General features: G+C 34.2%; 1 protein-coding gene across 1 annotated transcript; it reads right to left on the bottom strand.

The window, feature by feature from the left end:
• Positions 1-16,701: 16,701 nt before the first annotated feature.
• On the bottom strand, positions 16,702-17,490 carry LOC124886702. Its single transcript, XM_047395628.1, has 2 exons — positions 17,140-17,490; positions 16,702-17,046 (listed from the first exon to the last, which is right to left on the bottom strand). The coding sequence occupies exons 1-2, from the start codon at positions 17,488-17,490 to the stop codon at positions 16,702-16,704; spliced, it is 696 nt and encodes a 231-aa protein (XP_047251584.1).
• Positions 17,491-22,184: the final 4,694 nt, after the last annotated feature.

Here is a 22,184-nt window from a genome sequence, read left to right on the forward strand (position 1 = left end):
ATTATACATTACTGCATTTCGTTATTTAACTGTATAAGTTCCCCTCAAACATGTGTAACTGTTATGCAATTATTGTATTATTTTTAATAGTGTATAAGGTGGCATTATACATCTGACAAGCTTATATGTCATACATGTTTTAAGTTGAAATTGTGTTGTATGTAACATTATACATTACTGCATTTCATTATTTAACTGTATAAGTTTCTCTCAAACATGTTTAACTGTTGTGTAATTATTGTATTATTTTATTTTTTTGAGGGCATGAAATACCGTATAGATAAAGTCCCGGATCACCCATTGCATATCAGTAGCTTATGCAACCGTGCTTTTGCTTAAGACATAAAGACTTATTTCGGAGAAGATGTTTTAGGGGCATTTAGACATACGATATTTGAGATTTTCCTCGACTTGCCTCAGTGCAACTGGATAGGTCGGATTTCAAAATGTATCTTTATGCTAGAAATCCAGTAGGATATTAAGAATGAGATTCATGTGTGGGTGTAGGGGAACATCTTGAAATTTATGATGCTTGAATTTACCGTTATCACCAGTCTTAAATGCATCGGTGATATTAATGAGTATATGTATACTTCATTGGCAAAATCCCCTTTGATGTCGAAGTATTTTCCTGACTCTGTAGGTAGAATAAATAGGTCAAAACTGATAACACGTGTGAAGATGGGAAACTTCGATAACTCTGAAGATGCTCTGAACCTGATGATATTATTCTTTGTTCATACATCTCTGTTCTCTTAGCATCGCGAAGCACCCATCAGTTTAGCTCACTTCTAGATGGTCGAGGATGGTCGGTACAAACACTTTCCATGGGGAAAGATTACATTTTGTAGACACCTAATTTTGTCCCTTTCGAAGATCCAAGTTACACATTTTTATCCCTGTCTTACCACGTGCCCTCACCCGTATGATTATATCCCATAAAAATACAAAAATAACAAACCCACTAACAAACCTAATCTCCAATTATTCTTTTGTAACAAAATTAACCACTCTTCCTATCAATTTTGGACAACACATCACTACCCCATGCCCCCATACCCTACCCCCTACCCGTGGAACCCACCACAGAAATAACAATATTCATTGTTTATCACACACCCCACCGGATTCGATATATACAATAGACAGCACATCACCAAAAAAAAAATTCTTTTCTTCTCCAAAAACAAAAACAAATTCACATACACATGGAGAGAGGATTCCAATTGGGATTTTTTGTCTTTTTCGTCCATCATCATATACAAAAGGGGATAGATATTTTTTCGGATCTTTTTCTTCCAAAAAAAAAAGAACAGAGAAAAAGGAATAAAAAAAAGGGAAAACAAAAACAGAGAGCATTCCATTTTCTCTTCTTCTTTCTTCCTTGCAATCCCTTCATAGAAACGATTCTCCACTTTTTAACATTTACACAGAACAGAGAGAGAGACGAGAGAGAAACAGGGATATTGAGGATGAAATCAGTGAGTTTGAGCAGAAAAACAGATAGAAATCGAGTTGTTGAATAGAAACAGTGCAAATCCGGTTAATTTTGGGGTTTTATGGCTATTCATTGCCGGAAAAAGGTTACTGTCGGCCGGAATCTGAGCATCTTCTCCATTTTCCATTCTTTCTGAACTCATCGGAGCTCAGGCCACGCTATTCTTTAGTTTGTCTTTGCTGTAGTCCTGAGATTTTGGGACTCGTGGGTTCTCATACTATTTTCTCAGAAATTTGGATACTGTTTGGGTCTTAATCGAAATATTGTGATTAGTTTTTGGTCGCTGTTCCAGTGATTATTTAGCCGGAATTTTCATCAACGTTTGCCTGGTTTCGTTCGGTCAACGAGCCCGGTTCAAAATTTTCAATATTTTTTCATTTTTCACTAATTTCTAGTTAAATCCAGCTTGAAACAGTGAGATTGTTTGAGGCCTCCGTTCAAATTGCTATTTTTCTATTCGAGTTGGATTCATCACCGTTGAGGTTCTATTCGAAATTCCAAGTCCGGGTTTTCTTATTATCAACATAGATCAGATTGTTGAAAGGTCCATTTCTTAACCCGCTCTTTTTTTTTTTATCTATCTTAGTGTGTTGAATGGATTGTGAATATGTGTGTTGTGATTATGTTTTTGTTGGACTTTGTTGATGTCGATTGTTATGATCATGATGTTCGGTGGGTCGATTTTTGGTGGTTTGAAGAATGAATTTGGATATGCTTTAATGGATTGATAAGGGGATTTAGGGAAGGAATGGAGAAATTGATCAAAAGTTGAATGTAGATTAATGTTGGTTTGTTGTCTTTTGTTCCCTTCGGTACAAGTGGATGTAATATACTTACGCCATATTGAAATGGATAGGCAATATAGGTTTGGGTAGACAAGAATTTAAGATTGATGTTTTGTTTGAATGTGGAGTATGTGTTGAATGTTTTCTACTTTATCGCATGCAATTCAAATGTCTTCATTTAGCCAGGGAATACCCCGAGGTTTTCTGTACTTATTCACCGGGGAATGCCCCGACGTATCATGTTGGCGGAAAATGATCGTGATGAAGGCCCGCGGAATCGGGTAAGGCATTGGAGATTAGTCTAGGGTAAAATAGATTTATATTTCCGCATTATTTATTTTTGGACTGTATAATTGGACTGGACTTTACATTTTTGGATTGTTTTGTTTTGTTTATTGTTTGATTATTTTGCGTGCTTTTGTGTGTGATTTATACATTTCGTAATGCCAAAATAGTCGATACATTCTATCACGCGACTGTGGTTGAACCACAGGATCGAGGGGTGCTTAACACCTTCCCCTCGGTCAACAGAATTCCTTAGCCGGAGTCTCTATTCGTAAACCAGTTTAAAGAGTCAAATGGTTTTGAAAAGGATTTTTTCAATGGTGACTTGGCACACCGGATTATGCTACGTGGCGACTCTGAGTAAAAAATGCAAATAATCCTTTTCCGAAATAAATTCTCATTTCTTGTCACTTAAATAATAAGACCCTTTCGAACTTAAAAAATATAAATCTTTTTGGAGTACGTAAAAAAAAAGGGTGTGACAACTTCTGGCGACTCTGCTGGGGAACTAGTGAGAATTCGAGCTTATTTTTGAGTCGTATCGGCTTTGTTTGGCATTACGAGTGTATAAGCATTGTTTGTGATTATTGTTGATGTTATTTTCACTTTTGTGCATTTTCGTACTCTTTGTTTATAGTATTTATCTTATGATTTACCGCTTTATATCTGTCATCATGAGTCCATCCCCAGCCTTCTTTCTGCAATAAGTCTGTAGTACACGTGTTGCACACAACCTCTAGTTGAGTCAACCTTATTTTAGGGGGGGAGCCGTCGGTGTTATGGAGTAGGTGGAAAGCAAAGCAGCCACTATCGACCATATGCTCCCTCGAACAGCCTTGTTAGTAAACCACAATGTAGGTCAGCTTTTAGGTCATGCTTATGTACATCATACTGAGACCTAGCGGGACCCACATGGCCCTTTGTAGGAGACTCCCCTCTAAAGCATCCCTACGTGTTAACTGTTGCATTTTTAAGGGTAACGTGGTCATTTGACGGACTGATCTTTGAAGAAAGGAAAAAAAAATTTTAAAAAAATTGTTAGGAGTAAGGTGCGTAGGCAAAAACGAAAAAGAAAAAAATAGAAAAAAGTGAGTCGAAAAGAATGAAAAAAAAGAGAAATGTCGTAGTTTATTTTAGAATTCTTTAAGACTCATTAAACGACTACATTGAAGATGCTACCGTGTCATGGTATGAGAAGGGGGTCTTCTATTTATAGATGTCCAAAACCTTTCCTCCAAGAAAGAGGTTAGTCAAATATGGAAAAGAATTATATTTTTTTCTTTCAAGAAAAGTAAAAGTAATTATGGTAACTTCTATTTTCCTTACAAGAAAAAGTAAAACTTAAAATTTGGTAAGAAAATCGGAGCAAAAATCCTAACAAATCTCCCCTTTTTGGCTTGATTTTCTTCACTTGATCTGCCTTTTTTTTGTGCATGATCTTCGTTCTTCATATATTCTTCATATATCACTGCTGTTTGACATGTTTAAAAATGGAGCTTTTGGGGTTAAAAAATATATTATCCCTTTTCGGGTTAAAAATATTGAAGCCCTTTTGCAGGGTTAAAAGTGAACTTTATTTTTAAATATGTGACAGTAGGATTGTTGAAAATATGATTGACAATTATCTCCACATGTAGCTTTTGGACATATATCTTCATTATCATCAAATTGATTGCAACTTTGTTCAACAATTGGACCATCGATTTATTGAACCATGGGCTCTGATACCACTTGTTGGGTTCGAAATTGAGAGGGAGTCATGCGGAAGCTATTAGTTGCAAACTATCGTAGTGATAATTCAGAAAACACATAAAACAATTTTAAAAAACTTAATATTATTATATTATTTGGCCAATTGGCCTACATATAAAACCTAATATTAAAAATATAAAAACTAATGAGAGAGAAAATCTTTCCCTAAACAAAGACTCTTTAAGAGACTACATTGTGGATGCTACTGTATTATGGTATGAGAAACTGATCTTCTACTGATAGATGTCCAAAACCTTTCCTCCAAGAAAGAGGTTATCCAAATATGAAAAAGAATTATATTTTTTTCTTTCAGAAAAAGTAAAAGTAATTATGGTAACTTTTATTTTCCTTATAAGAAAAAGTAAAACTTAAAATTTGGTAAGAAAATCAGGGCAAAAATCCTAACAGTTAACTGTGGCTGTTACAGTTTCATTATTCATTCATTTGAATGTATAATAATATGTTATACATTACTATTAATATTATACATTCATATGCAAGCCTTATAGATAACAATTTCAAATCACCGGTATACATTTTTATTTCATTCATCTATGTATTACTTTGAATAAGTGTTCAAACATGCCGATTGCTATTTAATATAGGATGAGCACATTGTCGATAAAGAAGAAGGTCGTGCTGAAGAATTTAAAATACAACAAAGTCCTGATATGAAAGATTTGCCGGTATTTTTTTGTCATTCATAATGGTTTTTTACTCCAAATCTATCTACATAAACGTACCTGCTGTTTAGATATAACTAACGTTACATATTCATAGGTTTATTTTATACATACCACATCCATATGTTTGCCTGTAGGATGATGTCGATTGGACAATTACAGAGTCTGTTCAAGACGATGTAGATACACTATTATTTGATTTGTCAACACCTTCAACTACAAATACATTGGATGTTGGTACACCAAATATAGTGACCGAAAGCCAGCGGATGCTTCCCAACAGTCAGTTTCCACCTGATTTTTTAGATGCTCGAGTTAGGGAGAATGAAGCCACAAAAGCACCTGTAAAAAGAGACCGAAAGAAGTCGAGGATTTTCAGGTCACCATACATCACAAAATTTGGTTCTAGCTCTAAGGATGAGGACAATTTCGATAACAAAAAGAAGAAGATGTATTCTTTTGATGGTTGTACCATTTACCAAGAATTGCCAAATCAATTGATCATCGATTACTCTCAGTGGCTTGAAGTAGTGTTACTTAAATATCATGCTGACAAGTAAGTTATTTTGAATTTTTTTTTTAATTATTGAGAATACCATGAAAGCATAAATTTTTTTGAAGTTTAATCGTTGTTAATTTTGCAGGAAACAAACGGACAATCACTATCTTAAAAATGCTCCAGGATTAGGTTATGCTCAATTGGACTTTATTGTTGCACAGATACTGTCAAAGAATTGATTCTACTTGATGTCACCATGCAAAACATGCTGTAATGATGAGGTAAATTAAACTAAATTAGTTTCATATCATAAATATGGTTACTGTTAAATACTTTACTATAATGCCATATAATACATGTAACTCTTTCAATCTTGTGTTACTTATAGAATCTGCTATAAAAACTAACATCATGCATTTGAAAATGATGTATAATTATGAAGTGTTATCTGGAGTACTATTACTGAAATTGAAAAGATGCATAACTGTAAGTATTATGTAGCATATTGTCTTAACTAGAACTAATACAATCAATGTCTGTTTCATACATTACTAGCTATGTATAATACATTTTCATTCATGTAGCATCTTTTACTATTACATATCCAACATGAAGGAAAGTCTTATGTATAATACCATATACCACTTGTTATTGTTAGAAACTAAATATTAACACGATATCATGCATGTTTTGATAGGTAAAAAAATGTATTTATTATTACAACAAACACTAAAATATTATATCATACATAGAATATGTTGTATAATTACATATTATACATGTAGTATGTTGAATAATTACATATCATACATGTAGTGGAAATAATTCATACATTAATGTGATTGACCAATACGTAATAAGAACTAAAGAATATGTTGTTTTCTTTTAGTGTTTTATATTTTTTATTATTTTTAATATGTAGCACTTAGATGTGATATTCTACCACTTGAGAAAGAGATCGAAGCTGCAATAGCGTGATACTTATAGATATACAACAACCATATACTTCTTCAAAACATATATCGATAAGATATATAGTCGATATTATCCAGCGGTTCAAATAAACTAGATATCCATGCAATAAGACTATGTAGAATTTTATGCTGTGGCTAAGAATAAAGACGCTATTACAAATACAATTAATGAATTTTATATTCCTATGAAATTACCATGGCATATGGTTGATGAGGTATTTGTTCCTGTTTGCTGTGACAAAGAATTTCACTGGGTATTGGCTGTAATTGTGTTGAAGGAGAGAGTGATACGCGTGTATGACTCATTGTCAAGTAAAAGGAAAAGTGAACCATCAAAAAAAAAATACAAAAGTTAAAAATGATGCTGCCTACTTACTTGTCAGATAGTGATTTATTTGAAAAGACAGAGCGAACTGACTGGTCAACACTTGAAGTGTACAAAGGGAAGCTTGGTCAGCAAAATGGTCTTATCATTCACAACCCATTTGATGTTGAATACGTTCAAAATATTCCACAACAAGCGTCTGATAGTTTGTGAGTGACTATTGTATTTTTTTACAATGTATAATCATGGTATAATTATTGAGCATACTGTTCCTTCATTTTATTATCAAATCAGGGATTGCGGGGTCTTTGTGGCTGTATACATAGAAATTTTAAGTGAAGGGAAACAAGTGCATTCATGTGATTTTGATGCTGGAAGTCAACGTGCATGGTATGCTTCATTACTATGGCATTACGGAGTGACAAAGACAAAGAAAGATTACACGAGTTGATACAAGAATAATAGTTGTCTTAGCTTTTGACGACATCATTCAAAGTCACTATGTGAAGAATCAAGCTTTGGTCGCATGAAGGGCACAAGATCATACTTGGAGGGGATATTTTGAGCCTACCATTGATCAAACCCGAGTGTGGAAGATTGCTTGGAGCCTTGAAGACTTAAGGACTCTTGGGTTTGGACCACCTTTGTTGGTTCATGGTTTTGGTTCCTTTTACTAAGGGCATTTTTGTCGCTTAGCCTTAAGGGCATTTTGGACAATTCATATTGTCTTCCAACACACCAAGGCCACCCTTGGTCATTAAGGTTAATGTGGTCTTTTTGTCTAATTTTGTAATATACTATAAGTAGTATATTTTAGGTCTTTTCTCTTTAGTTTTGGTGAAAATATGAAATATTGAAACATTAAAAATCCTCTCTCTTAAGATAGAACATTTAGTCTTAGTTAGGGCTTGGAAAAGCTAGTATTGATCTTTGCTTGGAAACGGTGGATCTTGAGGTGAGTTGATTCCCTTGGCGGTCACCGTAAGTGTGTGGTTTTGATTATTACATTCATTAGGGGTTTTTGAGTTTAATACACTCTTTAGTTCTTAATCTTGTAATAATCATGGTCTCACTATCTATCTTTACTTTTGTTGTTATCATCTTGTGTAGTGGACTGTTTTGGGTCCTTTATTGAATCCGAAACTTGTGTTATTATTATTCATCTTGTTTCTCATATTTTTTAGCTATTTTTTGGTGTTATATACGCCATTGTATCTTGTATTCTTCTTGTTGATAGCGAATCCAAAAGTGGTCTCCATCTTGGTCCTCGGATCCTTAAGATTGTGGACTGATTTGGAGTGTGTTTCGTGCTTTCCTTGTCATTCTTGTATCATTTGGTATCAGATCATGGCTTGATATTGTTCCTACAAGATCAAATCCTGGGCTAGCTCACTTGAAAAAAAAGTTGAAATCTAAAAATTATAGAAAAATCGCAATCTATCCATTTTGTGTTCTTGGCCGAAAATTGTGTTCTTGTAGTGTTCTTGGCCGAGATTTGCTCTTGAGTATAGGTCTATGATTCTTTTACTTGTCTTGTGTGTTTGTGGTGTTAGTTTTATTCTTCACTAACACTTTGAGTCGATCTAGATTTGAGTTTTAAAGATTGATGTTATTGTGAACAAGTAAGGCCGTGTGGTAGACATTGTTGTTGAGAAACTTAACTTGGCCGTGTGTGTGGTTGTTGTCATTGAAAAGAGTATTGTTGTTGTTCTTGAAGTTTTTCACAACCTTCATCTCTTGTTAAAAAAAAAACTGAAATGCAACACTATAGAGACTTGGCTGTTGTTGGTGGTTTTGTAGTCTTGGCCGTGTAAAAACATTGTTGTCTTAGAGTTGGCCATGTGGTTGTATTGTGAATCTTGGTAATTATTTTTTATTGTTTTTGGTGATTGTTGAAGTGTTCTTGATGTTCTTCCCAACCTTCATACCTTGTTAAAATAAAGTGAATGCTAGATCTATAAAGGTGAAGGGAAAAAGGTGAAGAATTGTTAGTCTTAAAAGAACTCCAACCACCAAAATACTTTACATCACATCTCAACCACTTTCCATCAAACAAGAGTCCATGTTTTAAGGAGAAGTACAAGAAAAAGTCAAAGTCTTGAAAATTGAAAAAGGCTCCAAGACTTATTTTTCCTCCTAAAATAAATTCTACCAATCCAAATTAATTTTTGACCATGACTTGAACATTTGAGAATAACCACTTGATAAAACCGAACCAATACATGGCTGCCACATCATCACTGCTACTGTTCACGCAATATTTTTGAGCTCAAAATTTTAGATTCTTAGTTTTATTTTATTGTTTCATTAGTTTCATTTCTAGAATTAATTAACAACTAGTAATCACCTACTTAGTTGTAGATTAATTATTGAATCCGTTTCTTTCGTGTCTTCATTATTTGTGTGCTTTTTTTTATTTTTTTTAACTCGTAGTAACTTCTTTGTTTCAAGTTCATAAGTAAAATTTTATTTTGAGTCTTGAGTCGATCAAACAAGAATCTATTCTGGCCGTCAAGTAGAATTGACATCTTATTGACTACCGGAGTATAAGCAACTTTCAATATTCGCTGCTCTAATTGTGAGGATTACAAAAGTGTGTGAATACGATTGTTGGTGAGGAACTTTTACTACTAATCTTGTTTGTTCATTTTGTAGGTTCAAAAGTTGATATAAGGGGAATATGTCTTCGATAGCCGGGAATTATTGTGACTACAACATGGGAGACTATGGTTGTAGTGAGGGGTTTTATGGCTACGAAGTTAAGGGAGATTGAGGAGGCTATGAAAATAGCTATTATCGAAACTTGGGCAGATTTGAAAGTTACTGTTTTAAGGAAGAAAATGAGGTGAATCAAGTGCCTAGTACTTATGGTGACTTTGGAGATGATGTAGGACCTCGTGATACATCTTATGATGACGTTGGGGCATGTGAGGAGTCCTACACTTCTCACTCTAAACCTAGATTTTGTGTTAGGTATAAACCTTTCGTTCGCAAAGCTTATGAGAGCTATGATGAGAGTACACGTGAGGAGTGTGAAGATTCATATTCTCCAACTCGTAGTACTTCTTATCAAGATCGATATAGTGTGAATGGTTATGCTACCTCTAGTGAAGGTTGTTCAACAAGAAGAAGAGGGTATGCATCTTCAAAATCGAGGGGTACTCTCGTCCTTTACAATGTTGATCCAAGAAGGAGTGTACACTCCGAAAAGGTGACCATTTGTGGAATACCAGATTGCCTCATTGTGTTAAATGATAGGTACTATAGAAACTACATTGTTCCATCCATGGTTGACTACTTGGGGTTATTTTGCAAGCCTATACTTGTTCTATACTTCTTGGATGAGTTTAAGGTTACCGAGAGGGTCAAAGTTGTCTTCTCCCAATTTGAGTACCATGAGGAGGTGTGGTGTAATATTCTTACATTGACATATGGTCATGTACTCTTAGGTACCGATTGGTTTGCACAACATAGAGTTCCAAATGTGCAAAATTGTCCTAATATTGTAAAAGACCGGTGGGGAAATCACCTCATGACGTACATGTTGCCCGAGCTGCAAAGAGAAGTGAATACTTACTCCAATCCGAATGCTTATGAGAAACAAAATATTGAGAGGATTATGGGTGTGCAAGGTGGTAATCTGAGAGTAGAAAAAGGAGAGGTTGTGTGGAGAGAAGCGAGGGGATTGCCACCAAACCGAGCTAACATTGTTTGTCCTTCTATTTCTAAGGACATTTGTGTAGGTAACAACATGGAAAGTGATGGAGAGAAATGCCAAAGTGAAGTTGCTGCCCAAGCTTATGGAGGACCTTCACAACACGGCAAAGTAGAGTCGACTCTAGAAATTCAAGGTAAAATAGCTAACTCTTACACTTTTGAGTGAGTTGTAGCTTACTTACTTGTGAGTCTAATAATTCTTTGCCTTTTGTTAATGATGTACATGTTGTGTGTGTGGATAAAATAGTTGATCCTATTGATGACCAAATTGACTCTTCTTGTAAGATCGATTTATGTCCACCTAGTGTTGAAGCCTATATATTGAATGGAAGTACATAGTCTTGTGTAATTGGTGTTGATCAACCTATTTGTAAAAATTGTCCACCACTTGAGTATGTGTGTGATGTGATTAATCGAATCAAGTGAGTGAATTATTTGAAAAAGTTGGTCAACAAAAGGGGAGGGAACCTGAGAGCTATTCTTGGGATTATCTTGTACTTGAAATCTCTTTAAAATGTGATATTGAGCTTTTAGAGAGTGCTGAATGTGTTTGTTCCAAATCTACCCGTGAAATAGATCATGCTCTCTTTAGGTATAATGTCTTATTTAAAGATGATATAAACACTCCTAATGAGCCTAGTGGTGAAAATAAAGGTATAGCTTGCCTTGGAAGCTATATCCAATATGCTAACCCATTATGGTGTGACAACATTCCTCCTAAAGATGAAAATCTCATTTTAAAAGATGAGAGTACTCTTATGGGTAAGGAATGTGTAGTCCTTCTTGAAAATCCAAGGTCAAAGGTGTCATTGACTCCTTGAGGTAATGTTCCTAAATCTTCATCCTTGTTTGACAAACTTGTTCCTAAATTGCATCAATTCCAAATTGTGGATTCCAAGTTGTCTAGTTATTTGAAGGAAAGAATATGTATGTGTTTAAATACTTATTCTTCACCCATGAATTCCTTTGCATGTGATTCTTTCCTATACTATCTCTTTGCCTATGATGATGTCCACGCTAGTTTTGGATTTGTTTTATGTTGAGGTAGGAAGGTTGTTGGTCTGTCCATGTGTGTGTGTGATAATGCTATATGGATTTTATGGACTTTAGAACCAATTGAAACACCCCCTTGGTGTGGTATTTTGACGAGATAAAGAAGCAATGGTGTCTTATGGCTCATAAGATGAAGGAAGTTCTACCTTGTGGATTATTTGATGTCATTAGGACCTATGTAGTTTCTCTATTTCTTGATGATTCTCGTAACCAAATCCTTTGTGCACCTTTTATTAAGATTTTAATATTTAATTCAAAGGATCCTTGGTTATATTACAAATATGTGCAACCTTGGCATGTTGAGATGATTTGTTGTGCTAACCCTAACCCTCATGCCATGAGGAGTTTGCATTTGTTTGCCTTCTCTTCGATTTTGCAAGGTTTGGATTCAAGGTCGAATCCTTTTCAAGAAGAGGAGGATGATACAAGAATAATGGCCGTCTTAGATTTTGACGGCATCATTCAAAGTCACTATATGAAGAATCACGTTTTGGTCGCATGGAGGGCACGAGATCATACTTGGAGGGGACGTTTTGAGCCTACCATTGATCAAACCCGAGTGTGGAAGATTGCTTGGAGCCTTGAAGACTTAAGGACTTTTGGGTTTGGACCACCTTTGTTGGTTCACAGTTTTGGTTCCCTTTACTAAGGGCATTTTGGACAATTCATTGTCTTCCAACACACCAAGGCCACCCTTGGTCATTAAGGGTAATGTGGTCTTTTTGTCTAATTTTGTAATTTACTATAAGTAGTACATTTTAGGTATTTTCTGTTTAGTTTGGCTGAAAATATGAAAGATTGAAACATTAAAAATCCTTTCTCTTGAGAGTAGAACACTTAGTCTTAGTTAGGGCTTGGAAAAGCTAGTATTGATCTTTGCTTGGAAACGGTGGATCTTGAGGTGAGTTGATTCCCTTGGCGGTCACCGTAAGAGTGTGGTTTTGATTATTACATTCATTAGGGGTTTTTGAGTTTAATACACTCTTTAGTTCTTAATCTTGTAATAATCTTGGTCTCACTATCTATCTTTACTTTTGTTGTTGTCATCTTGTGTAGTGGACTGTTTTGGGTCCTTTATTGAATCCGAAACTTGTGTTATTGTTATTCATCTTGTTCCTCACATTTTTTAGCTATTTTTTGGTGTTATATACACCATTGTATCTTGTATTCTTCTTGTTGACAACGAATCCGAGAGTGGTCTCCATCTTGGTCCTCGGATCCTTAAGATTGGGGACTAATTTGGAGTGTGTTTCGTGCTTCCCTTGTCATTCTTGTATCACGAGTGATAATGATGATCCTCCTCGGCCAAGGAATAGTTATCTCCAATCAGCTGATGAAAGTGTAATTGTTACTTTAGAGTAGCACCTTTTTATAACAGTCTAATTGTTTTTTAAGTAGTTGATATTAAACAGTTACATACAATATTGTTTTTTGGATGTTGGATTTTAATTTACATTTTATGGATGTCCTTTTTTGTTCTTATACATATTCATCTTTTGAAGAACTGTTTTGCATTTACGCACACTATATTGTCCTAATACTATATAGTTTGGTAGTTAATCATTTTGCCTTACCTAATATTATATACAAATATACAATGTATAACAACAAATTACATATTAATGTGTTATTTTATATGTAACACACTGTTTTTTTACAATATGTAGATTCTTTTATAAGTTAATTATACATTGAACAGGTATCTAATGATTTTTGAATAATGTATTACATAACATCATACATGTTGTTACAAATTCATGGCTTAATTGAAAACAATGAAAGTATTTAACAACATACATATTTATAAAGTATAATACTACATCGTACATTATAAACATACTGTTATGAAAATATATTTTTAATAATTACTTAATGTATCAGCCATTACACGTATTATTGGTAAGACAATATGAGTATTTTATAATATCATACATACACCATAACGTACAATCCATACTCATACCACATAACACACAATGGAAAGGCTACTTAAATTTTACACAAATTTTTGTTACATGAATTTGCCATTTCTTATGTTGTTTAATCAAAATCTGATACAAACGGTCGGGTAAAAGTCACCGATTTTACCTTAACATCATACATGTTATTAAAGTATAATAGTATATCATACATCAATTGTATAAGAAATGTTATTGGGTAATTGTGTAAAACACAGTATGTTACAACAACTATTTACTGTAATAGTTCCCAAATTACATAGTATATACACACATATAACTACGTTATGGTAAGACCCCGCAAAATTTCTAAGCTTAATTCATCCTTTTAGGCTTGTCAAGGGGGTCTCATACTTAGAAAATTCTAGCTAAGTTTCCAGACTTAGTTTATTTTTTGCCTTCGAAAGTTGGCAATCTCATTTCGTGACCTTAATGTCCCTTAATGGTACATATTTTTGTTGATTCATGATCAGAGAGGTCAATAGGTGTTTTCGGACAAGTTTCAAATTTTTTGGAACTCGTTTAGACCACGTTTGGTGTCCCAAAATAGTGGACCAACGCGATCTTGGCGTGCCGCGTCGCCTATCGCGTTGGTTAACATTGTAGCAGGGACTGCCAATAAAAATAACTAAGGCTTGGCGCGATCAAGGCACGACGCGTCTAGTATCGCGTCGAATCCATCTCCACATCGCCAATTACGTCGATGCTCAGTTTTCAGTCATTAAATATCCGCTTCTTTAAGGGCAAAAGGGTTAATTTCCCACCTCTATATAAGCCTATAACATGAGATTCAACTAGGTTTTCACCCAAAATATAGTTGTTTCTCTCAAATTCCCTCAAGAACAAGTCTAGGATTTTCAATTGAAGGTTCTAATCCAGGAGATTCCACTGTTAATCTTCAAGAAACTTCCATCTAAGGTATGTAAAGTGTTGATTCAGGGGTTCCTTTTACCCATGAAGCTCAAGAAACCCCTTTCAAAAATATAAAATTTGAATTTCCATGTTATGAATTGAATCATATCCATGTTTATGTTGTTGTATGATTACCAAGTTGAAATCTTTAATACATATAATGAAATTATGTTAGCATATGGTTGGAATTCTTGAATTTGAAGTAAAAAATGTTGCCATGATATATTATTTTAATGTTCATTCCTAAGCCTCAAGTTATGCATGCAAGGTGTTTGCTAAAATGCCTAAGAGAATAAGAATTATGCTTTATGACTCAATTGTGACCAAATTGATGAATCCATGCTTTACCCTTATGTTCACAATGACCTCCATGTTATTGTGATGCATTGTAATGGTTTGGTGGAATGCTCATGAGATTAGACTTACGAAATTATGACATGTTTATATGTATTCCTATTCATGTGTAAGCTTATGACATACAAATACTTCATGAAAATCCCCAACGTTTGTACTATGAATTGTTGACTATGGCCATGTGTTCAAGAAGTGTTATGTATTGTCAGTTTCATGCTATCGAGTCCTAGGGGTACTTGTACCCGACAATTTAGCTGTGTGCCTAGAGCCAGTGTCAATTTTATGATAACCTCAGTCATGCCATGATCAGTATTATTCTCTGTTAGTTTAAGAACTCAATAGAATTCAGTCAGTTACACGACTCAGGAAAACTCAGTAATCTCATGAACTCAGTCAGTTAACAGAATTTAGTAATATTTCGTTAGTCCACGAAATTCAGTGAACTCAGTCCAGTTTATCTCAGTATAATCAGTTCAGTGTCTATTCAGTTGGGAGTAGGATTCAGCACCGAGTAAACCCAAGGATGGGGGGCACACTGATAGTAGAGGGTGTGATCCGTAGAAGTAATCCTTGTGTTCCAGAACTATGTAGCCAGCATAGAATTGAGACATCAACACTGACAGTTAAGGGTTGATGAGGTGGTTTAACCTGACAGATGAGGGTCCCACTGTTCTCCTTTGGGGACAGTGCCAAATGAGGGTCACTCACAACTTGTCCTTACCAGTAGCGCGGTATTGACACCCTTCCAATTGGGGTTACAGATTGGACCCCAACTCTATACAGAAAAGGGGCATGTCGGTTAGACGACTACTTCCCACAGTCTCAGTAAAAGAACTCAGATAGTTCTTCAGATTCAGGACTGTCAGATACAGTCACTCAGTTCAGTAGAGAACTCAGCTAGTTCCATCAGAATTAGAACTGTTAGACATAGTCACTTAGTTAACAGTATATCAGTTACACGAAACTCATGTTATTAGTATTCAGACTCAGTAGTCAGTATTATCATGATCTCATTTATAGTTACGTATTCATGTATGTATTCTCACATTCATGTTATTCAGTCAATTAATATTGTTCATGCATATGAACCCCATGCATTCAGCCTACCTCACTTTGCATACCAGTACGTTCAGATGTACTGATGCATACTTTTCTTCTGCTCTATGGTGTTTTATACCATAGGTTCGGACGCTCAAGTTTCCAATCGCACTTAGCTTCAGATTCGACCAGCAACAGTAGATTTGCAGTGAGTCCTCATCATTCGAGGATAGCGTGATTATTTCATTACTTCATTATTTTAGTTTTAGTAGACGGAGTTAGCTGGGGACATGTCCCATCAACTCCACAATTTGAGGCTTTCAGACTAGCATATTCAGACAGTTAATTTCAGTTTTGGTATTGATATACCGTATTTCCTGATATTATATTTTATAAGATATTTGAACCTTATCGCCTTTCAGCCCTTTTATTCTGCATTTATATAGTATATTGTGCAATGCTCAGTTGCAGATATCAGTCATGGGTTAGCTTGTGGTCCTTCGAGATTGCTAGCATGGTGTAGCATTTTGGGTATCAGATTTGGGGCGTTACAGTTATAATTATACGTGATGAAGTAACAAATATGATCTTTGAAAACTGTATTAATTGGTTATGAAAATGTCAAATATTGATTAATACCTAAACATCAAATAACAATTAAAAACATAACTTAAACTTCAACCAGCGAATCAACAAAATCTAATTAAAATAATTATTCAGTTAACACCAAACTAAGCATAAGCATTTAGAACAACAAATTATCTTCTTCATGATTCCTTTGAAAGTTAATCGCACGTCCTATGATTGTGGCCTGCATGCCCACATTTATCGCAATGGTTTGAACTTGCAGTAAGTGATTTACTAGATTTCAAATACCTTCCTTTCTTCGGCCTACCCGGAGATCTTTTGGATTTGGGTGACAGAACTTCTTCGTCATTAACAAATTCTGAAAGTTCCAATCCTTCATGTCCAATATAGGAACTACCAGGAGTTCATACGTCTTCACAATGGTGTTTGGTATGTACAATTCTAAGCAGTAACGACCATACTCTTTTACATCAATATTTTTACTCTTCAAAATGATAATTGCATGTGCACATGGTATTTCATCAATTTGATACCAGCCATAGTTGCATGTGCCATGATCAATATCAATAATGTACCTCCTTCCTGATTCATATACACAGTACAAATAACTACCAACTGCCTTAACCTGTAAGAAATGAATTATTTTATATAGATAATAACATAAAAATTTATAACAAATATAAAATACATTTAATTACATAAATATTCTAATACATACCGTCATCCGCAACGCTTTAACCCTATTATCAGTCAGAATTTTTTGAAATCTTCTCCCTAGTGTTGTGTTTGTATAAGATGCAATTTCACTGTTCTTACAATTCCATACATCAAATAAAATCCTAAATTTTTCAAGGAAACCTAAAATAGGAAGTTCTCTAGCCTCTACCAAAGCAACTGTAATACATTCAACTATATTTGAGGTCATCATTCTACCTCTATTAATAGGGGAGTGACATAGAGACCATTTTTCATAACCAGCTTCTTCCAGATATTCCTTAACTTTGGGATTAACCTTACCAACCTTTGACATAATGTAATCAAAATCTTCTATTCTATAAGCTTTAGCCATGAAATAATAAAGGTCACTAAGTCTATCTTTGCTTTTTCTAAAATATTTGCAAACATTTTTTCATAAATGCCAAATACAATCTAGATGGGGGACATTAAGATAAACAATGCTCACACCTTTTATGATACTCTCGTTTCGATCCGATACAACACATATTATTCCGTTCTCCAAATTCTTTTCTAAATTAATAAAAAAAATCAAGTTCACGAATTGTCGTTCTCCGAATCCACAACACCATAAGCTAATGGAAGAATACATCCTAAATAAAAAAAAATAAATCAAAATAATATGTGTAGGTCAATAATATATGTACTCCATCGATCAGGTCTCTAATGATTTTAGAATTATGTATTACATAACATCATACATGTTGTCACACTTTTATGATTTAATTGGAAACAACAAAAATATTTAACAGCATACATATTTATAAAGTATAACACTACATCATACATTATAAACATACTGTTAAGGAATTATACATTTAATGATTAGTAAATGTATCAGCCATCAAACGTATTATTGGTAAGAAAATATAAGTATTTTATAATATCATACATACACCCTAATGTATAATCCATACTCATACACATAACACACAGTGAAAAGGCTACTTAAATTTTGACAAATTTTGTTTCATGAATGTGCCATTTCTTATGTTGTTTAAACAAAAAATGGTACATTCTAAATAAAAAAAATGTGTAGGTCAGTAATATATGTACTAATTTTGCAAGTCCATATTTTATTATACATACAAGAGCAATGTATAATCAGTTCTAATAAATACAAAATGTACAATGATCACATAAAAAGGTTTAAATGAGCACCATCTACAACTACAACCGATTGATAAAATTCGAAACCCCTTATCATGGGATGTAAGGCAATAAACAAGTATTTAAACTCGTTATTTAATTTCTTATTGCATCAGAATGTACGATCCGGGATAAACTTGGTTCAACATATAGATATAATGGGGTATTTTTTGATATCCATCAGCTGGTCCACCTCTAAACATCGCAATTGCCTTTTCTTTTGCCCGCCAAGCCATCATGTAGTTAATATCAACACCATAAACAACCTTCATCTCTTCAATTATGTCTGCGGGTGTGTGTATTCTCTTGTAATTAATTAATTTTGGTGCTGTAAATTCACTGACAAAAACTGTTGTCACAATCAAATTATTCAGTACTCTATCACTTAGACTGCATGTATGTTTTGAATCAAATTTCTTTATCACAAAGATTTTCGAATGATTCATCGAAGACCCCTTGAGGACCCATTTTTAGTTTTTGTTACGACAGTGTAATACATAGCTGCATAAAATTTAAACATGTTGTCAATGTATTAATATACTTATAAAATTAATAATTTTAATAAAAATACTAAAATTGCCCTGTTACAGTTTCATTATACATTCGTTCGAATGTATAATGACATATTATACATTGTTAATGAAATAGCAGTTAGAAAAAAACACATTGTTAATGAAATAGCTGTTAGAAAAAAACACAACCTTTGTCAACAAAGCAACTCCATTAAAAAGGCTATTACAAAATAAAAACATCCTTTAAAGCATCAACAAATAAAGATAATTTTTTTGTTCATACCTTTGTTTGTCAGATCATTTAGAAAAGGTGTTGAAGCCATTCGATATCACATATTTTACCATTACTGATATCAGAGTTTGCTTATCGTTATAAAGCTGGTTAATCTTTATTTCAGTGTTCTAGCAATCAGTAATGAAATTTTTAACTTCAAATTCTGGAACGTATAATGAATACTGATTCTGCATTTCAACAACCGTTAAAGCAACAGAATCAGATTCTTTACCTTCAATACACAGTACTGCCCCAGTTTCGCTATCAAACTCGATATCCTTATTCGATTTGTCGAAAGTTGATATACAGAGCGAAAAATTAACAAGTCCCATAAATTGTTTCTTTAAATCAATGTAAACCTTCACTCCATTATCATTCCTTATAATAATTGGAGAAGAATTACCATCAACGATCTATTTAACTTCAATTTTTTTCGAACATCGTCAATGCTCAATTCCATCGCGATCGTCGCAATCAATTTCAAAAAGTTAATACTTTCATAAACAATAATGACATCACTTTTGTATGATTTATAACTAATTTTTGAGTTCCAAACATCGGATTGACACAATAATATGGGGATTTTCATTTTTTTTTTTCAGAAATCAAGAAAGAAGACGATTTTTTTTCTCAAGAACGTATATCAACAATGATGAAAGTTAACAGTAATGTTTAAGAGTTTATTTTAAATTCAAATTTCAGTTACTATATTAACTCATACACGACTTAATAATAGGTATTTAATGACGTAATTTAAGGATTAGGAAGATATTTTATGATTTGCCTTTCCATAATTATAGGCAAAATAGTTTTATCATACATCCTACCAATGCATAACAAACCCACGAATGTAAAAGTATATTTTACAAAATAGGGAGAGAGAAAACCTAAAGGAATTATCTGTAAATACTTTCATATTACACATGCGGTTTATACAAAAATAATAGCTCAAGCCTATCAAACTATAGGTTGAGTCGGGAAGCCCATATTGAGGGCTCTATTATTTATATTTAATTAGCTAATTATTCTCTAAAGACAATAAGGATTATTACTTGAATTACACACCACGCAGCTTAAAGAAATGGCTCAAGTTACTAGTCTACTGCCTGAAGGAAGTTCAAGCGATTTGTATACCACCGCACCTCACTGTGGTGTGAGACCCACAGTGGTATTAAATCAAGGAAAGAAAGTCAAACCTAAGTAAGCTATGAACAATATATATTATTGTTAAATGTGAGGATTTATGAAGACAATAAACTGAAATCTGACATTGTTGTGCAGTTAACCTTGAGCTTTGATTGAGAGAGAGAGAATTGAGAGAAGATCAAGAGAAGATATTTTGTGAAATGGTGACTAACTATATTCCGTGAATGCAAAATCAACATATATACAAGTGTGTGTAGGTGCCAACTGTCAACAACTAGCTAACTAACTAAGTCTAGTCAGCTAACTAACTACCACTAACAGTATAATTAAATATTCTAATCTACCAACTAATCAAACTTTACATGATTCTTCAATAATATAAACACCCCCTTAAGTTGGAGGTGCTGAAAGTACAACCAACTTTCCTAACACAGTATGATGCTTAACTCCAGTAAGAGACTTTCACAAGATGTCTGCAAGTTGAGCATTTGTAGTAATATGTTGTAAAGTAATGAGACCCTCATGTAGCTTGTCCCGGACAAAATGGCAGTCTACTTCTATATGTTTAGTTCTCTTATGAAAAACAGGATTCCTTGCAATGTGTATGGTTTCTTGACTATCGCAAAGTACTGAAATAGGCTTGGTGGAGACAATAGTTAACTCAGTCAGCAGTCTATCCACCCATACCAGCTCATCAATAACCTTTATAAGTAACCTATACTCTGCCTCAGCCGATGATAGAGAAATGGTAGTTTGTTTCTTGGATTTCCAACTAACTGGACTATTGCTAAGAAACACAATATATCCACTGACAGACCTTCTTGAATCTGGACATAAAGTTTAATCAGAGTCGCAACAAGCTGACAGAGTGTAGTTGGGATCATTTGACAAGAAAAGACCCAAGGTTGGATTTGATTTTAAGTACCTCAGGACGTGTAAAGCATCTTTGTAATGGGGCTCTCTAGGAGCCTGCATAAATTGGCTAAGATTTTGCACACTATATGCAAGGTCCAGCCTAGTATTTGTGAGAAAATTTAGCTTCCCAACTAGCTTTATATAAGGTGTTGGGTCGGACAACAACTTTCCCTTATTTGCCAGTAACTTAACATTGGGATCAAGAGGGGAAACAATAGTGCTGTAGTTTAGGTGATCATACTCTTTCAACAAATCAGTGGCAAATTTTCTCTGGGAAATTAAAATTCCATCATGTTTGTATAATACCTCTAACACCAAGAAATAATGTAGATGTCCCAAATCTTTGATTTTGAACTTGTTGTGTAAAAATAACTTCAGCTGGTATATCTTCTTCTCATCAGTACCAGTAACTATAACATCATCAACATACACAACTACAAAAATTGTGGAACCATCGGTTTTCTTGTAAAATAAAGAGTAATCACTAGCAGAATGTATATAACCCTGCAAACATAAGGATTCAACCAGTTTTTCATATCACTGCCTACTAGCTTGCTTCAAACCATACAAGAATTTCCTTAGCTTGCATACAAGGTTTGGATTATCCAACAATAGGCCCTTTGGAGGGTCCATATACACCTCTTCATGCAAATCACCAAGTAGAAAAGCATTGTTGACATCAAGTTGATGGAGTTTCCATCATTTCTTTATAGCTAGACTGAGAAGAATTCTTATAGTAGCCATCTTCACTACTGGTGAGAAAGTTTCACTGTAATCAACACCATGTTTTTGTGTGTATCCCTTCACCATGAGTATAGCCTTGAAACTCTCTATACTTTCATCAACCTTGTGTTTAACCTTGTAAACCCACCTGCAACCAATGGTTCTCTTTCCAATAGGTAATGGGACAAGATCCCAAGCATGGTTTGCATACAGAGCTTCAAATTCCTATGTCATTGCAATCTGTCAAGCAGGATTTAATACTGCTTCCTCATAAAAGGATGGCTCACATTCAAGTGAAATGTTCTTAAT

Source organism: Capsicum annuum, chromosome 8 (genome assembly GCF_002878395.1).
Source record: "Capsicum annuum cultivar UCD-10X-F1 chromosome 8, UCD10Xv1.1, whole genome shotgun sequence".
Classification (NCBI taxonomy): Eukaryota; Viridiplantae; Streptophyta; class Magnoliopsida; order Solanales; family Solanaceae; genus Capsicum; species Capsicum annuum.